This window comes from Lissotriton vulgaris, chromosome 12, assembly GCF_964263255.1.
Source record: "Lissotriton vulgaris chromosome 12, aLisVul1.2, whole genome shotgun sequence".
Taxonomy (NCBI): Eukaryota; Metazoa; Chordata; class Amphibia; order Caudata; family Salamandridae; genus Lissotriton; species Lissotriton vulgaris.
Genome location: NC_141700.1, coordinates 295,139,041 through 295,160,045, shown reverse-complemented (window position 1 = coordinate 295,160,045; position 21,005 = coordinate 295,139,041). Strand labels below are relative to the sequence as shown.

The 21,005-nt window shown below is 41.8% G+C and overlaps 1 protein-coding gene across 1 annotated transcript in view; it reads left to right on the top strand.

The window, feature by feature from the left end:
• The window catches only part of LOC147674000 (maestro heat-like repeat-containing protein family member 1), a 90,969-nt gene that overhangs the window by 29,774 nt on the left and 40,190 nt on the right, over positions 1-21,005 (top strand). Inside the window, exons 5-9 of the mRNA XM_086946440.1 lie at positions 10,395-10,557; positions 11,762-11,860; positions 13,385-13,506; positions 14,265-14,411; positions 20,477-20,569. Coding sequence (XP_086802566.1) covers positions 10,395-10,557; positions 11,762-11,860; positions 13,385-13,506; positions 14,265-14,411; positions 20,477-20,569 — 624 coding nt within the window. The remainder of the gene's footprint in view (positions 1-10,394; positions 10,558-11,761; positions 11,861-13,384; positions 13,507-14,264; positions 14,412-20,476; positions 20,570-21,005) is intronic.

Sequence of the window (21,005 nt, the reverse complement as noted above, 5' to 3'; positions counted from 1 at the left end):
AGTTTCTTTCTCTTAGACGCAGGTCAATTGACTGGTATATACCAGGTTGATCTAAGGACTAAGACAACACACACATAGAAACACTCACATAAAAAATTATGGCACAGAACACAGGACTATCCTTCTCGGAGGATGAAGTTGATAGAGCCATTGCCTCCATGTTACCACATACAGGAGCACCCACAGGAGAAAACAGTGATGCGAGCCAGTGTTGGGACGAATTGACTGAATTAAAGAGAACACAGATAAAAACATTGATTCATGGCGTCATGATGGCGGAATATTTACAAGCTAACGCAGCACCAAGGGGCCTCATAGTCAGGAATGAACCTTTTATATTCCAGCACGACAAACAATTCAAGCTGGACTGGTCACAAATATCCTGGCACTGTACCAGAGACTGGCTGGTCTTGATTATTAAAACCGCGACCAGATTAGTAGATTCCCTAAAGGAAGAGATAAATTCCATGGAGATACGCCTCAAGTCTTTTCAAACTCCAGCAGAACTAACAAAAAGACTTAATGAGCTAAATAAAACGATGTCTGAATTCGAAATCAGCCTGAAGGATTCAAAATACATCAAATTGTCCAAGGATAAAAAAGCATTTGCTCACGAGAAAGTGTATCCTTATATTAGGGACGATTACAGAACCAGCAATAAGAACCCTGGATACAACACTGATAGTGATGGCTCTGACACAGGATCAAATAGCTCTGGGGGATCAAGCAATTACAGCACCACCCCCAACAGAAGACCCAGAAGAGGAAGAGGTAACACAAGGGGTTTCAGAGGCAACCAAGCACCGATGTGGCCCATGTACCAAGACCCATATAATTATTGCCCTCCGCCCCCGCCTTTCTTCTATGGCCCACCCATGTACAATCAACCCAACTACCAAAACTGGGGAAACGACCAAGGAAACCAAGGAAACCAAAGGAAACCTTTTTTAGGGAGAGGCCGCCAGGCACAAAGAGCAAAAAACAAACCCAGCCAGGGAGTACAATGGGCAGAACCAGTGGTGACAACGACACGTCACACACGGAGCAAAGGCCCGCCGGAACCGACCACGAGCACCAGCTCGATTTAGTAGTAAATCTATCATCATTATGCCTCACGGCTATACAGATCCAAGTGCTTAACAAAGGCTTAGGATTTGTACCCACCCCAACCACAGACAAGTTCAAACTATGCTGTGAATTGAAAGAATTCCTGAGGAAAATCAAATTACAGGTATTCTTTCAAGACAAAGACCCCACAGAACAAACAAAGAGTGACACAGGATTACATAAAAAATCAAACTTTGTCCCTCCATCGCACAGCCTACCTGTGGAAGTATTAACTTTTGAAAAAGCGATCATGAGAGAGGTTCAGGAGTTAGACCCACGAACTATCAAAGTATTTCATAACACCAGCAAAGCTGAACAATCCGCGTTACAGGAACTGTCAAAAAACAACCAAATTACCATAAAACCAGCCGACAAAGGCGGGGCAATTGTATTACAAAACACCACGGATTACAGGAATGAATGTCTCCGTCTACTAGGGGACACAAGGAACTACGCCAAACTGGATGAAGACCCAACAGAACGTCTAAGAATCTCAATTGCATACCTGACAGAGGAATGTCAAGCCAACGATTGGCTAAGTAAAAAAGAAATTGAGTTCTTAACAAACAAAAAACCAACAATACCATACTTCTATACTATCCCCAAAATACACAAGAGATTGGAGAACCCACCAGGGAGGCCCATAGTCTCGGGGATAGGCTCAATTCTAGAGCCTCTTTCACAATTCGCAGATGCCTTTCTCAGACCCCTTGTGCAAAAAACAGACACCTATCTGAGGGACACCAAGGACGTACTGTGCCTGTTACAAGACCTAACCTTTGACGCGACATCCAGCCTTCTGATAAGTCTGGATGTCGAAAGTCTATATACCAGCTTGCCACACAGAGAGACTTTACAGATTCTAGAAGAAGTATTGTACGAAAATGAGTGGGAATTCCATACTCCTCGCCATGTAGTACTTGAATGCTGCCAACTAGCACTGTGTGAAAACTTCTTCCGCTTTGAATCTACCCTATATAAACAACAGCATGGGACCAGTATGGGCAGTACATTTGCGCCGAGCATAGCCGGGTTGTACGTCCATCAACTGGAGAAAAACAAAATACTGAATGAAAGGAATCCACACAGACATCAAATCCTACATTGGAAACGCTATATCGACGATATTTTGTTGATATGGCAAGGCACAGAAGAAGAAGCACAGACCTTTCTCTCCTGGCTTAACACACAGGATCCCTTCCTCAAATTTACCTGCTCAATTAGCAAGACCGATCTAGTTTTTCTAGATCTAAACATTCATGCTGAGTCAGGCAGACTGGTGACAACAACCCATTTTAAAGAGACAGCAAGAAACTGCCTCCTAACCTTTGACAGTTTTCACCCTCGCCATCTCAAACAAAACCTGCCATTTGGGCAATTCCTCCGTTTGCGCAGGAACTGTAGCAAGAAATCCGACTACCTAACCCAAGCGGAAGACTTAAGCAACAAGCTGAGATACAGAAAAGAAAATACCCAGACAAACTAATCAAAGAGGCTAAAAAACGGGCAGCTAACAACAATAGGGAAGCACTTTTAGAACCCAAAGAGAGAACGCAACCTGAGGACAAAAAACCAATCTGTATCACCACGTACAATCAAGTCTCTGACAGTGTGTCCAAAATAATCAAAAAACATTGGCCAATACTTAACAGCGGCGGCCTTCACATACCCACTCCCATGTTCAGTCATAGGCGGGGTAAAAATTTGAAGGATTATTTGGTGCAAACCCGTCCCACACCCATAACCCAGACAGTGAGATCCCAACCACTACCTGATGGTCATTTTCCATGCAACAATTGTAGTGTTTGTCATTTGACTTCCCCAACCAAAAACGTAATTTTCAACAACACTACGAGATGGGAACTGAAGGGATTTTCGAATTGCAATACCAGTGGTGTTGTGTACTTAATAACCTGCACGTGCAACCTTCACTATGTAGGAATGACCACTAGGAAGGTCAGTACTCGCATAGTAGAGCACAGAAGCAACATCAGGTGCAAGCGAGCCACAACAAGAATGACCGCCCACTTCATTGAACAGAACCATACCCCTAATGATTTAACCTGGGTGGTCATAGAAACAGTGAAGAACAAAGATAATCAGGAACGAATCCTCCACGAAAAAGAACAAAGATGGGTGTTTCGTCTACATACGGACACCCTGGGACTTAATGATGAAATCCCATGGGGAGCCTTTCGCCCATAGACCATTCTTAATGAATTAACTTGGGATAGTATGAACCACACCTGCTTCAATATCATGGTAATACTTTCCCCCCCCCCACCCCCAGAATAACAAACCCTGTCACCATAAATACCTTTTTCCATAAAATTAAAAGACCAAGCACAGACTTCCCAACAAAGATAGGTACTAGCCCTCCTATCTACCAAATGCAAAAAATACCCGTTTTTTCATGAATAAAGCCTAGTCCTTTGTTAAAAACTTCATCTACCCGAGAAAAAAACCTGTGTTCTAAATTAGTGTATACAAATGCCCCAGTTAACAGTATCACTCTGGAATACTTCTCATCCCTAAACCCAGCAATATTCGGTAACTATCCCTAGTTTTTGATAACACTCGCGCCGAGCGCGATCACATCCCACCAAGATGGCCGCCCCAAGTGAGCGCTCTAGCTTCCCGGCAACCCGGAAGCTCGCGTGTTCTAAATACACCGCGAGCCCGGGTTTAGATCAGTATGCGGTCGGGTGAGGAAGCACCAGGTAGTACCGAGCGGGTCTGCCGATAGGAAGTAAGTGTATGAACTGCGATAGACTGCAAGGAAACCGGCAATTTGAAAGGGCAAACAGGAAAAGAGCCTTCTAACTCTAAACCTTGATAATCCTTTTCAGCAATGTTTCCACGAGGCGTTCCTGCCCTTGCCTAAGACCATGGGGTGTAATCATACACTCTTTTATGTAAATATAACCATCTGCCATATTATTTCGTGTGTATGTGTTGTGTGTCTTGTCAATAGTCACATTAAGTCTATATGTTTTGTGTGTGAAACCACTAAACCACTTTATTCACAGTGATTTATTTTTCTACACCGGTTTGAAAACCAGCACGCATCATTATGATGCCAAGGGCACACTCACGCCCTAGTTGGAGTGAGATGCATGTGAGTTGTTCCCCTTCTTGGAAGGGGTTGTCCATCAAATAACAACTGTTATTCTATTTTACAGAAATCGAAGTGAAATACAAAACGTATGTATAACAACACGCATGTTTATTAACAACAGCGTTCATTGTAAATAAGTATTTTTTAGCAATACTTTTTCATTTGAAAAACAGGAGTGGCAATACAGGGCTGGACCCTGTATGGTCCTGAAGAAAAGCTTGGGGGAGCTTGAAACATGTTGACCTTGACACTGATCTAACTCAGTAAAAGTTGGAACACAGTGTTACCCCTTTTTAATTTTTTATACCACACTAGGAGCAAAATAAATTGTTGAGGCCCACTAGCACGGTATTTTTAATTCCACACCCACTCCATCATCACTACACATGTACCACACATAGTCATCTCACAAAACCAGTGCTCCAGCGTAGTCGCCTTGTCGCAGCACGCCCCTTTTCGTAGAGAACTGGGATGGCCCCAATGATGAAGCATGTCACCGTGGGGCAACCCCGGTGAGTGAGGGGACTCTAAAAAGAAATTTTTCTTTTTTACACACTTTTGGTACACACTGACTTAGTAAGCAGTGACCATACAAACACCTACCAGGTCTCTGGACCCTTGACATAGGGTTCCTGTATTTCATCTCCTGTACTCCTACACCCGTGAGGAAGATGTACTGTGGATAGTGAGAGGATGAGAGGGTGAAAGTGGGTCTGAGCACTTACCAAGGTGTGCGTAGCTCAGTCCTGGTACTATTGGCATGTTCAGGTTTGCTGCAACAGCTATTTTTCATTATCTCAGCAAAATCCGATTTGGATACATTGTAGCCGCAAGGGGCCGGGCGTAGACGCTGAGCCGAGAAGCAGCAACTGTTGCAGGCAAAACTACTGGAGAGTCGAGAACAGGATATCGCAGAACACCGATAATGCCGCCTAAAGGAGCTAGAGGGAAAGCCCAAGCCCTGGCTGATGGTGCTACCGCTGCTGCTACAGTGGCAGCCGTTGGAACTGTCTCCGGAACGATAGGAAAAACCGCGGAGCAGCTGAGCCGTAAGAAAGCCTCTAATCTCAATGGTAAAAAAAATAAAGGCGAGAGCTGTGCCCGTGGTAACTCTACAGGCATGGTCAGTCCTGCAAAATTCACTATCCCGCAAATGTTCTCACAAGGCAAAGGTGGGAAGAGTGGGAAAACGGGTGTTCAGGGTATTCCGAATCCCCAAACAGACAAGCTCCTAGGAACATTGGGTGTTGAAGCTGTTGTTGGTCCCCCCGGTCATCATGAAGGAGAGTTCAGGTGCTCAGCAGATTTCTCTGTATGGCGCTGTTGCAGTGGACAATTTAATATCTGGCAGCAATATGGATCTGGCTAACGGCGCTGGTAAAAAGGATGGGCGCAATCCTGCAGGAGTGAACAACAGTGGGGTGAACCCCTTGAACTGGGTTGCCAAGATACTGAACCAGTTGTACCACAGAAGCTTTGTAATGATAATAACATTGCGGTTAGAAGCAAAAATGACTCGGTTGGCTTGGCTGGGGCTCTTAATGGGACAGAGTCACTCAGTCTAGATTCACTAACGAAGGAGACTCATAAGCTGCCCAAGAGCTGTTGTGTCTATTTGGGGAAACTTAGAGATGGTATGTTCTGAGGGGGGATTTGAGAGTGCAGCATTAAGGAGCAACTGCTGGAGGTATTATTAATGTCAGAGAGTATAGTTTTCACTTTGTCGAGGAAGTAGTGTTGGAGGGTGTTACAGTCTATTGGTGTTTCTGATTTTCTTGCTTTCTTGCTTAGCTCTGTCAAAATTTTAAAAGTTTCTTCCTGTGTATTTTCTGCGTTGTTAATTCAGGATTCATAGTATTCCGCTTTGGCTAACAGAATGCACTTTGTATAAAGCTTAAGAGATGCTTTATAATGGTCCCGTTCTATATGATCGTTTGTTTTCCTCCAGCATCTCTCTAAATGGCGGAGCTTTCTTTTACATTCCCTCAGAGAAGAGTTGAACCAGGGGGCCCCATTAACTTCTCTGTTGATCTTATGTTTCCTTTTGGGTGCTATCTGAAAGATGGCCTGGCTAAGATTTTGCATAATGTTCGCATACTCCTGATCCAAATCACCATGGGTATTAAGCAATTGTGTGCATTTAAGGAGGGTGTCCGTCAGAGTTATTGAATCAACTGAGGTCTTGAAATGGTAAAAGTGCACCATCTTCATACAGATCTCCAATGGAGGAGATCCCCGATTCCTCCCAGTCATGTAGCCGCTGTCAATCTCCTCCATGGGGGAGCTCCTCACAGAACCACACCGGGATCTCAGGGGCATATGCCGGGCTCCCTTTATTGCGTCGTATAGCCCCATACCAACATTGCCTCAGGACCCATAGATCCCTGGATACCTCATGTTCCCGCATCGTGAGCTGTAGCAAAATCCGACTCAAGTGACGAAGCTCTAGGTCCCTTCTTCTCTGGTTTGTCTCCATTCCCAGCTTCCCTGCCAGCCGTTGTGCGAACCATTGGAACTGGGCCGCATTGTAGTAGGCCTCAAAATCCGGCACTGCAAAGCCTTCCTCCCGACGCGGGCGCATCATGGTCGGCAGAGACACTCTTCTTCGTCCCGTTCCCCACAGGAAGCTCGAAACCATGGAGTTGAATTGGGCAAAGCACTTTACAGGTATCCAAATCGGCAGGGTAACAAAGTAATAAAGTAAACGGGGAGGGTTATCATTTTTAATAATGCCACACGCCCCGCAACCGACAAATGCAGGGAGGCCCAGAAGTCAAGGTTACTCCTGGTTGAATGCAGAGCCCTTCCGATGTTACCCTCAAATAAATCAACTGCCTCGTGCTAAATTCTAACCCCCAGATCAGACATCCTATAATTTATACCTACATACTGACCAACAACTCCTGCACCACCACTGTCACTCTCAATACCCGCCAAATCATAAGTCTCACAAACTTTACTCTATACAGCTTATCTCAAACATAAACACAACATCCCACACCGATACCCATAAAAAATGCAACAATAAAACTGTTCTGCTTTATCTCTGATTCTTTTGCAAAATAATGGTATACTTGGTTGTGATTTTTGTAACTATTAAATACATTTTTTGCATATTGTGTTCAGAGTTTTTGAATTATGAATACATCTAACACACCTAATACATTAGAAAAACATTAATCTGGTCAAACGGAAAAAGTCATAAAATCTCAAATGTTATCCACTCTATTTTTGCTGCACATTGACAGTAAAAGAAAGAGAGGTTTATTTCACAACTAACAGCAAAAGAAAGCTGTAAATACATAGATCAACTAAAAAGTAAATGAGCATTCATCAAAGTAAATATTTCTTTGTAACAATATGATGCTCAATATATATCTAGGAGAGAAACCGGTGGATTTCAACGTAGGTCTATGATTGTTTCACCCCTTTATATATTTTTCAGAGCCTTTAACCCCTTCGATGCTCATGACGGAACGGTTCCGTCATGAGCATCGGTTGAGCTGTGCTCATGACGGAACCGTTCCGTCATGAGCTCGTTGGCTCATTAGAACCTTCAGCTCAGCGTGAAAATTTGCGCTGCGCTGAAGGTATTAATAAGACTATAACAAACATTAGGCCCCTGATTTAGAGGTTGGCGTACAGGTTATACCGTTGCAAATATGACGGAGTACCCTGCCCTCCAAGCTTTTGTCCACCTGCCTTATTTACAGGTGGGCAGACTACAACTTTTCAATCAGTCGATTTCTTGATGGCTCAGTCGACCAAAGCCTAGAATCATTTTCTTTTGCCCATCACTGCAAAAACACTTGCCTGTGAGGGACAGGAAAAAACAATAATGATCTCCACACCTTGGGAGGTAATGAATCTTTTGTTTTTCAGAAACTGCTGCTTCATGGGTTTCAAAAAAAAAGTTAAATAGTTGGTGAACGGCTGTCAAACTGAGGATGGCCATCCACCAAACCTTTTGTATCTTGACGGAAACCGTTGTGACAGTGGTTACTTTCAAAGTACAGAGATGATCGCTGGGCAAGGGGTCAGCTTGAAACATAACAACTCAAATACCTTTGGGGTGGTGGACACAATGTCCTCTGACACCCTGGAGGACACTGCTTTGCCTGTCAAATACAAAATCAGGCCCCAAATTCCATATTTTCACTCCTAAAGAACTTCTGAAATATCTTGACAAAGGTAGCAATATTGTAACACTGAGACTCGGATTCTTCTTTACATACCACAGGTAGGCAAGGGCTGAGAACACAAAATAGAGTCAATCTGTATATAACAAACTAATAGATTCAAAGGGTAAAGCTCTCTCATAGATCTTGATTTGTATTTTGTAGAATGAATTTCCCATTTTAGTACCTCATTTACACACAGAAATGTGTGTGCATGTCTGTACTGGTTTGTGTGTGTAGTTGTTTATGTCTGTGAGAAACTGAGAGAAGAGAGAGTAAGAAAGGGGAGGAGAGTTCGGGGCTGCACTGATTTAAAATCATGGACTAGATTGGCAAAAACCACAGGAGGTAGGTGGTGTTTGTTTTGCAGCAGATTCTGCCAAGGCATGTGCTGGGCCTTTTGTAACAAGCATTGTACTTGCACCCATTTCACCCCCACACTGTGTCAAGATGCATTACACCATTTGCTAGGAGGTTAGGGCCCATACAAATGAGGGAACACTTTTGTCCAGGTGTTTCTGTTAAATTACTAAGCACTGGCAAAGGCAAACTGGATCGCAGAAGATGTCTAACTCTAAGGGAAGCGGTGCAAAGGTAGCACACCTACCGAGGCACACTTTGGGAGGTGCTACGGAGAGTCTCAGAAACCTAGTCATCCCCATGAAGATGAAGTTAAGTAATATACCCACCTCCAAATGTGTTCCGATATGCTGGCAGTACAAAACAGAACAGCAGCTTGGAAGTGCCACACATCTTTCACTGTTGCACCCTCTCTGGCCTCTGACACTTCAGGACTTCACTAGCAAGGTCATGTTTTTATCAAGATATACAAGGAGACGAAACAACTGTAGACCTATTTCGTAACACACCACATTGTTATTAGCATGTAGTTCATGTATTATACCATTACAGTACTGTTGATTTATTGACATTGTGCTTTATCATGTATTTCCATGTATTTTTATCTAAGACAGTCGGTCCTAATTAGAGTAATTAAAATACATTTGTGTTAGTCTTAAAATAGGTAAAATATTTGTAAATATAATCATTCAGTGTTTTTAGAGTCAGTTTACCTTTTGTTCCGCTCAAAAAGATATTGCAGTCTCTAAGGCCAGTATTGTGTTGAAAAGAGGTTAAATATTTCACAAACTCATACCACTAGTACAGATATGTTATAAGTAGAAAACACTAAGGTAATCCAGGTCTAGAGAATAGCCAAATAGAATTAATTATTTCTGATGATATATGACCCATGCCAATACAGAAGGCGACTAGGTCGAATAGCTCGCACCTCTCAGCCTGTACCAAGCAATACATTTGGTGCACATCCTAAATGGTATCAGTCACTTTTGGATACCTCTGCAGTGCAGAAAGATATGCATTTATAGAAAAGAAAAGCCTTTTTGATGTGAAATTAAGAAAAGACAAGAATTTCTGATATTTTGATGGACTTATTTATTCATTCATTGGAGGTACCAATATATTTATAATTTTCTTATGACCCATTTTTATCCTGTAAACATTCTTGCTGCTAGGGGTCAAGAAATCTCAGGCTACAGCCTTATTTTCAATCTGTTTTGGCAACTGCTGGTTCTACTTGGTCTATTTCAAGGAGTGATTACATTGTTGTCATTTGCTCCGCTTCTATCTTATTGATAATTGAGTCTTAGGGTCTGATTAGGAGTTTGGAGGACAGGTTTACTCCATAACAAACGTGAGGGATATCCTGTCCGCTTTATTACAATTCCATTATATCCTATGGCTGGAACATGTAATATGGCGGACAGGATATCCGTCACGTTTGTGACGGCCTATCCCATCCGCCAAACTCATAATCAAGCCGGTATTGATTTGTTCAGGCATCCCCTGTTTCACAATATTCCCTCTATACCTGATCCATGGTACTTAATACTTGTTTTGGATTTGTTTTTCTCCTCTTGTTCGTCACAAATGTTTCAAATTACCAATATTTTCTATTTCTGCAAATTTAGGAGAATGCGCCTGAACTTGAAAGGATGGCTTTAATGTGTCATATTACACTTACCAAGTGGATACCACAGTCAATATCATCTAAGATTGTAAATCTGTTTACGGTGCCTTCTATTCGAGAGGAGATTGTGTTTTGGGCCATTCATCAAATGGCAATTCAATACGGTAATTTGAAAAAATGCTATGTTGTTGTCAAACACTGTGCTCTGTGGCAGTCTACCGGATTCTACATTCATTTTAGGTCTGTCTGCAAATAGTTTTATCTGTCTATGGCTCATGTCATCACAACACTCAAATACACAGAGTGGGCTCTGAAGCATGCGGCAACATGTTCTTTCAGTTCCCTTACTCCATTGCTTGTTTAAAGTATTTCTACATTTTGTACAAAACCCATAACAGTATGGTGAATTTATGCATTTTACAGTGGTGATTGAGAATGGATCAATCACTAGCATTGCATATACAATGCAAATTGAAAGTGGAAAGAAGCCACAGGGTATATTTAAGTTATTTTCCACATATATTTCAAACTGATTGTGGCATTCAGAATAGAGTCCCATGCCCATGCTTTTGCCATTTCAGCCCGTATAGTTAAAACGATTAATTTTTTAAGGAAGTGACAATTAATTGGAAGGAAATACAACAGCACCACTATGTGTTGCAATCCCATGTCATAATGGTAATTCAAATAAGCTCTAAAATGATTACTTTCTGTACAGTGCTAATTAAAGAAACAAGCATCTCCGTGCTTATGCCATCAGAAGGCTTCAAAATATGCAACTCCAGCAAGCGGCCTTAGAAGTGAATGGTTGCATCTTAAATACAGGTCCACTGATAGCCACTTTTGAAAGATGCAAATGTATTGCTGCTATTTTGGTTATTATGTTCAAATGATACATATTATTTTAGATTTGTTGAAATATAGTAATTTCACATTGTAGATTCACATTTTAGCACCACATACCAGCACCAGATGTCCCTTACAGGTTTTGTTTCATTATGTCTCTTGAGGAAAAACTGTTAAAAACTGAAACAGCTCTACACCAACCAGCTACTTAACTATTAAGCCTTTATTTGTACAAGGATTTAGAATTTCTGTAAATGCAGCAACTTTGCTATAATGCCGAACTCCTTCATCACGTCATAAAAAGGTGCGAGTGAATCCTGGGAAAAGACAATGTGAAACGTTCTTTAATGCTTATTGCATTACGTTTTATGTTCTGCTGGGTGGAAAATATACAAAGCTATGCATCAAGATTTTTTTACAATATGTTTCATGACCAACACCACCTTTGCAGCACGCTCATCATCTTAAGTTGGTATTAGTCTTTAGTTTAATTAATACTGTTTATCCTATTTTCTCTTACAGGACCAGAAATGGAACCATATCTAGATCTGATGCTCAGAACGTTCGTTCCTGTAATGAAGACGGCTTCTACAATCAACCAGAAATATTGGTTTAGCCTTGGTGTGCACCTGCGCTGGTGGAGCGGTCGGGTTCGGTTTGATGGTTGGGAGAGTGTGGGGAGAGGACACCTTTATTAAGTTCACTTTTGTGACATTTCCTGGGAGCACTCTTCATGCAAAGAGATGCAATTTCTTATGTCTGATTGGTGCAGAGAATAACAGTCCCTATTCATCCCATTGTTTTCAACAACTGATTACTTATCTGCATTAAACTTTAATTTGTGGCACAAATCAGACCTTAACTGCAACATTGGTCTGCATAATGTGTAACTCCACTACTTTCTGGTATATTTGCCAATTGAACTGGCATGCTGAGCTGCTGTGTCAAGGTTGCCATATAACGACTGGAACACATCTCTAATCTGTATAGTGCACCTCCGGGAAACACCCTATTCTTTTCAGTAATAAAAAACTGAGGGCGTGATTTAGAGTTTGGTGGACAAGTTGTATCCTATTGTATGTGTAATAAGACGGGCTATCCCATCACGTGTGTGACGGGATACCCATCTGCCACAGCCTGAATCAGGCCTTATGTTGTGAACTTACCTCCCTAGGAAGTGGAGCATTAAAACCTGTAGAAATTGTACATCATTTCCCAGAGGTAATTGTTCACTTCAATGGCACAGACATCTTGTTGCAACCTAGAGCTCACACAATTGCAAACTAGTCACAGTGTTAAGTAAAGAAGACTGGTGCAAATCATGGAGTAAATATATTTTTACCATTTTTGCCTCTTGAAAAATAGAGAATGCAGGAAGCAAGATTTGCTCCCAACTAAACATTTTCAATATTAGGACAGAAAAAAGGGGCAATGTGATTTCACACGTTTTGCTATGCTTAATATAGGAAATTGAATGAATCAGTGTTTATTTAGATGTGAGATTAAAACCAGTGTAGTGTCTTCCTGCCTGATTAGCAGAATAGTGCAAAATCATGACACCACTTTTTTACTCTGGTGATATCTGAACCAGCACTTCTTTGTTAACCACATACAATGATTCACAAAATTATTGATAAGGAATGCTCGGATGCATCATCTTTTATATTTTTACATACTTTTTTTTCATTTGCCAAGAGGGCAAATATCGTCATACAGTAATAACTTTTCCAAAATCTGATTTCTCCACTCTTATTTCATAAACAAAAAAACTGTACAAACTAAATTGCTTTGTTGCTAATTGAATGTAAAAGGTACTCTGTTGACACATATTCTGCCTTTCCTCTATTTTAGTTCAATACAATGAGTTGCAGTAATGTGGAATTATTATCATATATTGTCTAGAATGCTTCAAAAGTGCAATAGGATGCATGATCGAAATGGATACCTTTACAGTATCTATGAGAGTCAGAAAAGTCCTATGTGAATTGAGTCTAATACCTGCTAAAAATAATTTCCTATCAGCAGACGCATTGCACTGTTTTTGCTCAGTATGTCCTATGCACTACCAGACAAGGTGGTACATATGTAGATTAATGCAACACTTAAGCCTTTGAAATTAACTGTAATGTTTTTGTTTTTGTGCAGTCATTGAGATGTTATCAGGCCAGTTTGCTTCCAGTGTAGACACTCCTCTAGTCACACTTTTCTTTGAAGCCTACTCAACCTGTAAGGTATTTCTTCTTGAAACCATCCCCAGTGTCCAGGAGGTGAGTTGGTAAAGTGGGGAAAGAACAGAGTGCAGTGGATGAAGGTTTAGAGCTGTTACGTTTTGTGAGATAACTGATGCATACACATTGACTGCCCCTTCCTCTGCCTTTGCATATATACTTCATTTGATGAAATACAAAAAAATATGAAATTCATTCTCTTGACCCAGACTTGTGATCTCTATTTATGTAGCTGAATAAAATGTGTAAAAACCTTTATTGTACCCGACCAAGTATCAAATTCCTATCAGGTCAGATATATAAAACAAAATTAAAGCTAAACCATGCTATAATACTTAAGTATTAGGGAACAGTAAGTGTAATAAGTATTTTTGAAAAAGAAAGTGACAGAATTAGATTCTAGGGCAATTTAATAAAATCGCAGCTGCAGTAGTGTATTTTCTATGTCTACCACAACCTGTCCATGAATAGGAGGCAGGGTAAATATATTTTTTTTAAAGAGCTGGGGAGAGGGAGAAAATAGAGAGAGTGGGTGGGGAACCCTCAACCAAATAAGACAAGAGTGAAACAAATTCATGGATAACATTTCTATTTTAGAGAATCAGTTTTGTCTATTGGAATATTCTGCCAGTGAAACAAACCACTGCCTTTGCATGACAGAATCACTTCCTAGTGAACAGATGTCAAGTGCAGCTGCCTCTCCAGGGAACCCTCTACTTCCACATGTGGCTCATCTTTTCTTAGTTGTTAATGTCTAGTGTGTGGAACTGAAAACCTGGTGTAATTTATCTTAACAGGTCTGGGAGCAGGTCATCACCACTCTGGGACATTTGGCCTCCGTTCTGCCAGAGGAGCAACTAGATAAGGAGCTTCCTTGGTTGGTCAATGAAGTTGAAAGGCTCCGGTCCCAGCTGCCTGCTGATATGGCATTTTGTTTGCTCACGGTGAGTGTGACCTTTATTTGCTGTCCATGCTTGCCACTTCAACGAATCCCAAATGATCCACTCATAATGAACACTGTATCCCATAATGAGAGATTAGCTGCAATGAAACACTACATTATTGAGAAATTAGGGTTGAATACAGAACTACAGGATTCCATTGGTGAGTTAGTTACACCACAGGTGGAGTTGTGAGATGGTTCAGGCCTCCATCATGTGTACATTGGGCCAACATATTGGCATTCCGCTCCCGACAGTACCAATGTTGTGGGTATCAGAAATTTTGGGATGTAGGAAAAATGTATGATTCCAAGTTTGCCCCTTAGGTACCCCTGAGAAATAGAACCACCACACCAATTTGAACAGTAATTCCCCACTATTTGACACATTCATGCCTGGTAATTATTTCAGTTTTGAGCTGGTGTATTGTTTTGGGAGATGAAGGGATTACAGGGAATATAGTTTTCCAACATTAATTCCAAATACTGAACCAGCTCAATTGTGATTAGTACACAATCCATGAAGTCAGCCAGAGAAGCAAAATGCACATTTGTATTTGTTACATATGAAATCGGGAGTAATAAAGGAGAAATGTGTACCAAAGCAATTGTGCTAGAATTTAAATAAACATCAACAGTGCTGAAATTTGCTTCACCTGTTGTTGTGATACTGGGTAAGTAACATTGGTTATGGAAGTGAAATTGAGCATACTGACGCTCCATCTTGATGCGTTAATCATAACAAAACAGCAGATCTTCAGTCACTAGAGCCCTGACATAGGTCCCAAGCAGTAATTGGGCTTACTAAAGCCCTAGTGACCTCTTATACCAAACAGTGTGCCATTGCACTTTCTCTAGTCTGAGAGGCTGCTTACACCCTGTGAAATACAAGTAAATTTACAAATGACCTTCACTAAGGTGACCGAACATACAGGTAAAACAGTGAAGTCTTAAGAGGAGCACTGGAAATGTATCACGTTGGTAATCAATAATGTGTTGGAATTATAGAATACTACTTTTAGTTGATATAAAAACAAATATTAGCAAAGGAAAGAGTCCGTAGTTAGAGACGTACGAACTGTATTAGCTGAAAAAGCAAGAGTGACGTAGACCTTGGTGGACACACTATTAGAATCATTACGTCTCCAATCTGCCAATTTTCATTTCCACAGAACTATTGTTTTTGAGGCTTGAAAATTGTAGATTAATGTTGAGGATCTAAGTGGAACAGTTTCTGCTAGTTCTGAGCACTTACAGTTAAAAGGACAGGATGTTCAAATTTCCTTACAAGTCCTTCTTTTGACAGTCTCCACTTGTAATAAAAATGTGAATACCAGCTACAAACATAAAAACATGACAGAATTTTGTTGTATGGCATATTGACCATATACATAATTTGAGGTTGTTCCCCCAATGAGTATTCCAAGCCTTCATTGCAGGTGATCATTCTCCTCATTAGCATCTGTGTAGCTAAATGTGTTCCTAAAACTGCTTTTAGTCATCACCCATCTTCTGTGTTGCAGCTCCTGCCTCCACATTGCCTTTGATTCTCATAAGCAAACACTATCCTTTTAGCTCCTCTGTACTCCCATGGTTCACAGTGTGCAGGGGTGCAAGAGGGACATTGAGCAATCCTGGTCCACAACTGTTAATAGTGAAACAGATGTAGCGGCGCATACATGGATCCAGATTTTAGAGGAGCACCCCAATTATGTCTGTATTTTACTATCTAACAGGAAAAAAGGGGAAAATGTATTTCCAATAGTGTTCATCCACCCATGCTGCATCTAAGTGTACCCTTTTGGCTTGAGGGTGTATTTTGCTGACTTTAGATGAGACTACATTAGTGGAGTGTGGATCACTTGGAGAAGCAGGCAGATACCTAGAGGACCTGTAGGATGAATAGGGAGAAACAGGAGGGTGAAAGGGAGGTCAAACAGAGGAGGAGGACAAAGGAACAAGACTCTCCAAAAAGTTCAGTCCAACTGAATGGAGGAGGAGGAGGAGGAGGAGGACTAAGATCACTAGCAGGATTAGGAACACACAGAACTGGATTTCCAAGATAATGAAGAGAAAGCAATAGCAGGAGGACCATGGGAAAAACCTGGAGGATCAGGCAGCCAAAAACCACAGTCGACCAGGATGACTGAGACCCCACGGACATAAGGCCCAGCAGGCCCAAGACAAAGAGGAGGATCAGTAAAACCAGGAAAATAAGTAGAATGAAGTAGACCAGAAGGACCAGAACCAGGAAGCCAAAGAGGAGAAGAAGTACAAGTAGCCACTTTATTAAGCGCCATAGAAGCCAGAAACTAGCTGACTCCAAACCCTTTCGGCGGTATAACAATGAATGTATGCAAGCAAGAATTGCCCTTGGCAATGCTATCAGGGTTGGGGAAATGGGTACTGTCCGTACTGCAAGATATGAATACAAAAAAGCTATCCATAAAGCCAAGTGACTATGGGATGAGCTTAGATGGCAGGACCTAAAAGAAGCAAATTATTCTGGAATATCATTAAGTGAGGCAGAGGGGGTCAACCTGATCAGCCCCTAAGTCATGTCTCTCATGAAGGATGGGTTAATTACTTTAGGCCCCAATATGCGCGTAACCCTTTAGAGGATCAAATGGAAGAAGTTAGTTATGTTTTTTATACTGATGAGGCTTTTAATGACAAAGACGTTTTAGCAGCTCTTAGTGCACTTACTGGAGGTAGAGCGCCAAGACCCGATGGTATCCCTGCGGATGTGTTTCTCTACGACAAAATACGATGGGGTAGATACATCTTGTTGATGGCAAATGCAACAGCCCAGGGTGCCCGATCCCAATTTCCTGGAAAGGGGCCGTGATAATTCCAGTATATAAAAAAGGAGTTAAACTCAACCGAGGAATTACAGACCTATCAGCTTGATAGATACGATTCAGAAGGTAGTTGGGAGGTTGATCCTGAACAATATCTTAGACTGGATTGAAGAGAATAGTGTATTGTCCCCTTTCCAAGAGGGTTTCCGTAAATACACTAGCACCATTGATCAAGTCATTAATTGTATTCTTTTATAGTGGAAGACTGTGACATTGGGCAAGGGCAGCCTTTATGCTGCCTTGTTGATCTACGTTCAGCTTTTGACCTTGCCCCCGTTCCCGGTTATGGGTGACGTTGAGGGAATTAGGCCTTTTGGACGACATCTTAACCTTCGTAATGAGGCCACACAAGGGCAATCATGCTAGAATCCGCTGGGTAGGGCAGGGTAGGGTCACCACCCAGTTTCTGGTTGAACGAGGGGTATGGCAAGGCTGTGCCATGGCACCAACGTTATTCTATTTGTATATTAATGGAATAGTGGACCGTTTGTTGCCAGTGAATACGGATGCCCCTTCTCTAGCAGGTGTACAAATTCCGATTTTAATGTTTGCAGATGACACATTAATTATTTCCAAGACTCCTAATGGCCTCCAGCGAGCTCTATCAATTTTTGAAGATTTTTCTGCTGCTCGAGGCCTGGAAGTTAATGTGTCAAAAATGAAATTAATGGCTTTTAATCCCCATTGAAGTTTTAAGGGGAGGGCTTTTATGAATAAACAACCACTTGAACTGGTCAGGGCCTTTACCTATTTGGGTATACAGTTAGAGAAGAACCTTAAGTGGGACTGCCATATAGATTTAGCAGCCCTGAAACATCGACAAGTTACGGGAGCTTTAAGTCTGGAGCATAAAACGTCTCTAACAAAACCAATTAGAACAGTCCTCCAAGTGCATGAATCTAAAACTGTTAGCTCCGCGCTTTATGGCGCCGAATTATGGGGGTTTGAGAAAGCAGCTCCTTTAACTCTTTCTGAAAATAAGTTCCTCCGTAGCATTACCAATCTCCCACAAAGCACCCCTCTTAAGCCACTTAGATTTGATTTGGGTAGAAAAGCTATTATTGATGTCGCCAAGTTGCGTCCGATTTTATATTGGCGCAGGTTGTGAACGACACCTGAACTCTTATCATATGCCTCAGGTTTTCTGGATGTAATAAAATCTGATGCCTTCCACGAAATTGGTTGGTTAAGAGGTGTTAGGAATAGCCTGATTGGCCTGGGAATGAGAATGCTATGGGAGAACCCATTAGAGGCTTCTTTTCCCTCTGAAAACATCCTAAAAGAGAAGTATTGGGAGTGGGCTGCTTTTAATGCTTGGAGTAACTCTGACTCATCTTCTATGGTGGGAATCTTCTTAGAAACAAAACTCACACCTAGATTAGAATCCTATTGGGATAATATCACCAGGCCGAGAGATAGGAAGCTTTACTTCCAACTCAGGGCAGGCTCCTTACCTTTAAAGTCCCTTATGTCCAGGTGGACTCCCACAGGTGATAACATCTGTCCTGCCTGTGGGAGTCATAGCGAAACAGTTGCCCACCTGCTTTTTGCCTGTTCCGCCTATGCACTCCCTAGGCGAGTTTGGCTGGCTCTAGTGTGCAAACTACTTTGCACATTTAGGAGCGCCGAAGCGGAAAGGCTTATGCGCACCAGCACTTTACAATGTATCACAATAGCGGTAGCCAAATACCTAGGATGGGCGTGGGCTATAAGGCTGAAACCTAAATCTGGGTCATTCTTTGGTGAGCATTAATTTGAACTTCCCTAGCCTGGCCACTGAACGTGATTGATTATTTTAACTGGGTGTAACTTTTATCTCGTCCATTTGCTCTGAGATCTAAGTTTTATCAAACATTTGTAACTATCCAGCCAAGGCATTTTTAACTATATCTAAATGTTGTTTGTTTTGTGCTATTATGAGTATACTTCGAATAAAGCTACTTTGGAATGGAATGGAATGGAGAAGAAGGATGTGCAAGTGGAAAGGGAGGGTCATCAGGAGCACCAGTACCACCAGAACAAGAAGGAAGAAGATGGGCAGGTCAACATGGAGAACCTACACCACTGTGAAGACCCTACACAGAATGAGGAGGAGGAAGATGGCCATGAGGATGAGTAGAAGGGGAGGTGAGGGTCCAGGACAGCCAAGAAGTTTAGAAACTCCAGGACCACCAGAAGGATTTGGAAAACTTGAACCAACAGGGGACCAATACCATGTCCAAGAACTAGGAAAACCAAGAGTATCAAGACCAGGAAGACTAGGAAAAGGATTTCTAAGAGGACTAGGAAAATAAGGAGGAAAACCAGGAGGAGGGAGACCAGTAAGAGGAAGAAGACCATGAAGAGAAAGTGGAGGCTAGAAGGTCCAGAACAGCAGCCACCACCATGACCACCATGAAAAACCTGAAGGCCAACACCAGGATTACTAGGAGTAACAGCACCAGAGGATCCAGAGAATCTTGGAAGAGGATGACCAAGATTAGCTGGACCATGAACATAAGGACAATGAAGATCATGAGGACCAGCAGGGCTGGGACCAGAAGAATGAAAAGATTGAAGAACACCAGGGCAAGAGCACCAGAAGAACATCGTCGTAACAACGTACATCCCAACAAAACTGATGGGTACCATTAAGACCAAGACCAGCAGGAAGACCAAGGCCATGAAGGAAGGGACTAAGATGGCCAAGAGGATCTATACAGTGCCATAAGAAGGAGTAGCAGACAACCAAGAGAACTAGAACCACCAAGAGAACTAGGACAACCAAGGCAAGGGCCATCATCAACAGTGGCTAAGAATACAGGGCCTACGATGACAAGTGAGTCTAGGCTACATGTGTTAGGGCATGCCCCTGTTAAATGCTGAACATGTTCTCTTCTGGTTCCTTGATGGACTAAAATCCAACATCTGACTCCAACAGATAACCTCTATAGAAATCACTATGTGGATCTGAGAGATCTTAAGGCACTGTGAGTCAAGAAAACAGAGCAACCAGGAAAGAAAAAAATGGACATAAGCACGGTCATCTGTCAAATCTACTTGTGGTCATATGTGTTTAGAATTAGTACACAAGAGAGCTCATTCACACACCAACTCACTCTTGCATTCAGACAGAATTTACACTTTGAAGTTTGTAATTCACCACTGACCATCATCATTTGCACACACTGACCTTTGGCCTCATCTCAATTTTCTTATCTCCTTGCAGACCCTTGAGTTATGCATCAAGGCAGCTGTTACTAAGAGTTGCAGAGCGCTGAATGGAACTGTGCCAACCGTGCTTGCCGTCCTGCATCACCTGGTAAGTATATACATGAGGACAAACAAAGTATTTCAGTGGGAGGTGCCAGACATTTCCTGTGTAACATATTGTAACAAATAAAGTTTCTACCTTAATCCAATTTATAGTAGGAGTGTTTTTAAAGGGCAACATTTGGGAACTCTCTTGCATAAAATATTAAATTATAATCCATAAAAATCCTATATGAACCAATTTGCTTCTAGGATGCAAAGAAAGAAGACAATGGATATAAATATGTCAGTGTTGAGAGCTCCTCTGACAGAACCCCCCATAACTCTGCCTCCCGGCAGCTCTGGCTCTGATAATAGGTAAAAGAGGAACAGAGTGACAGGGAAAGGGAAGGGACCCAGGGGGAACACCAAGGATGGAGACCTGAAAGAAAAAAAAACTGTACCGAATAACAATGGTTTACAACAGAAACATAATACTAACAAAG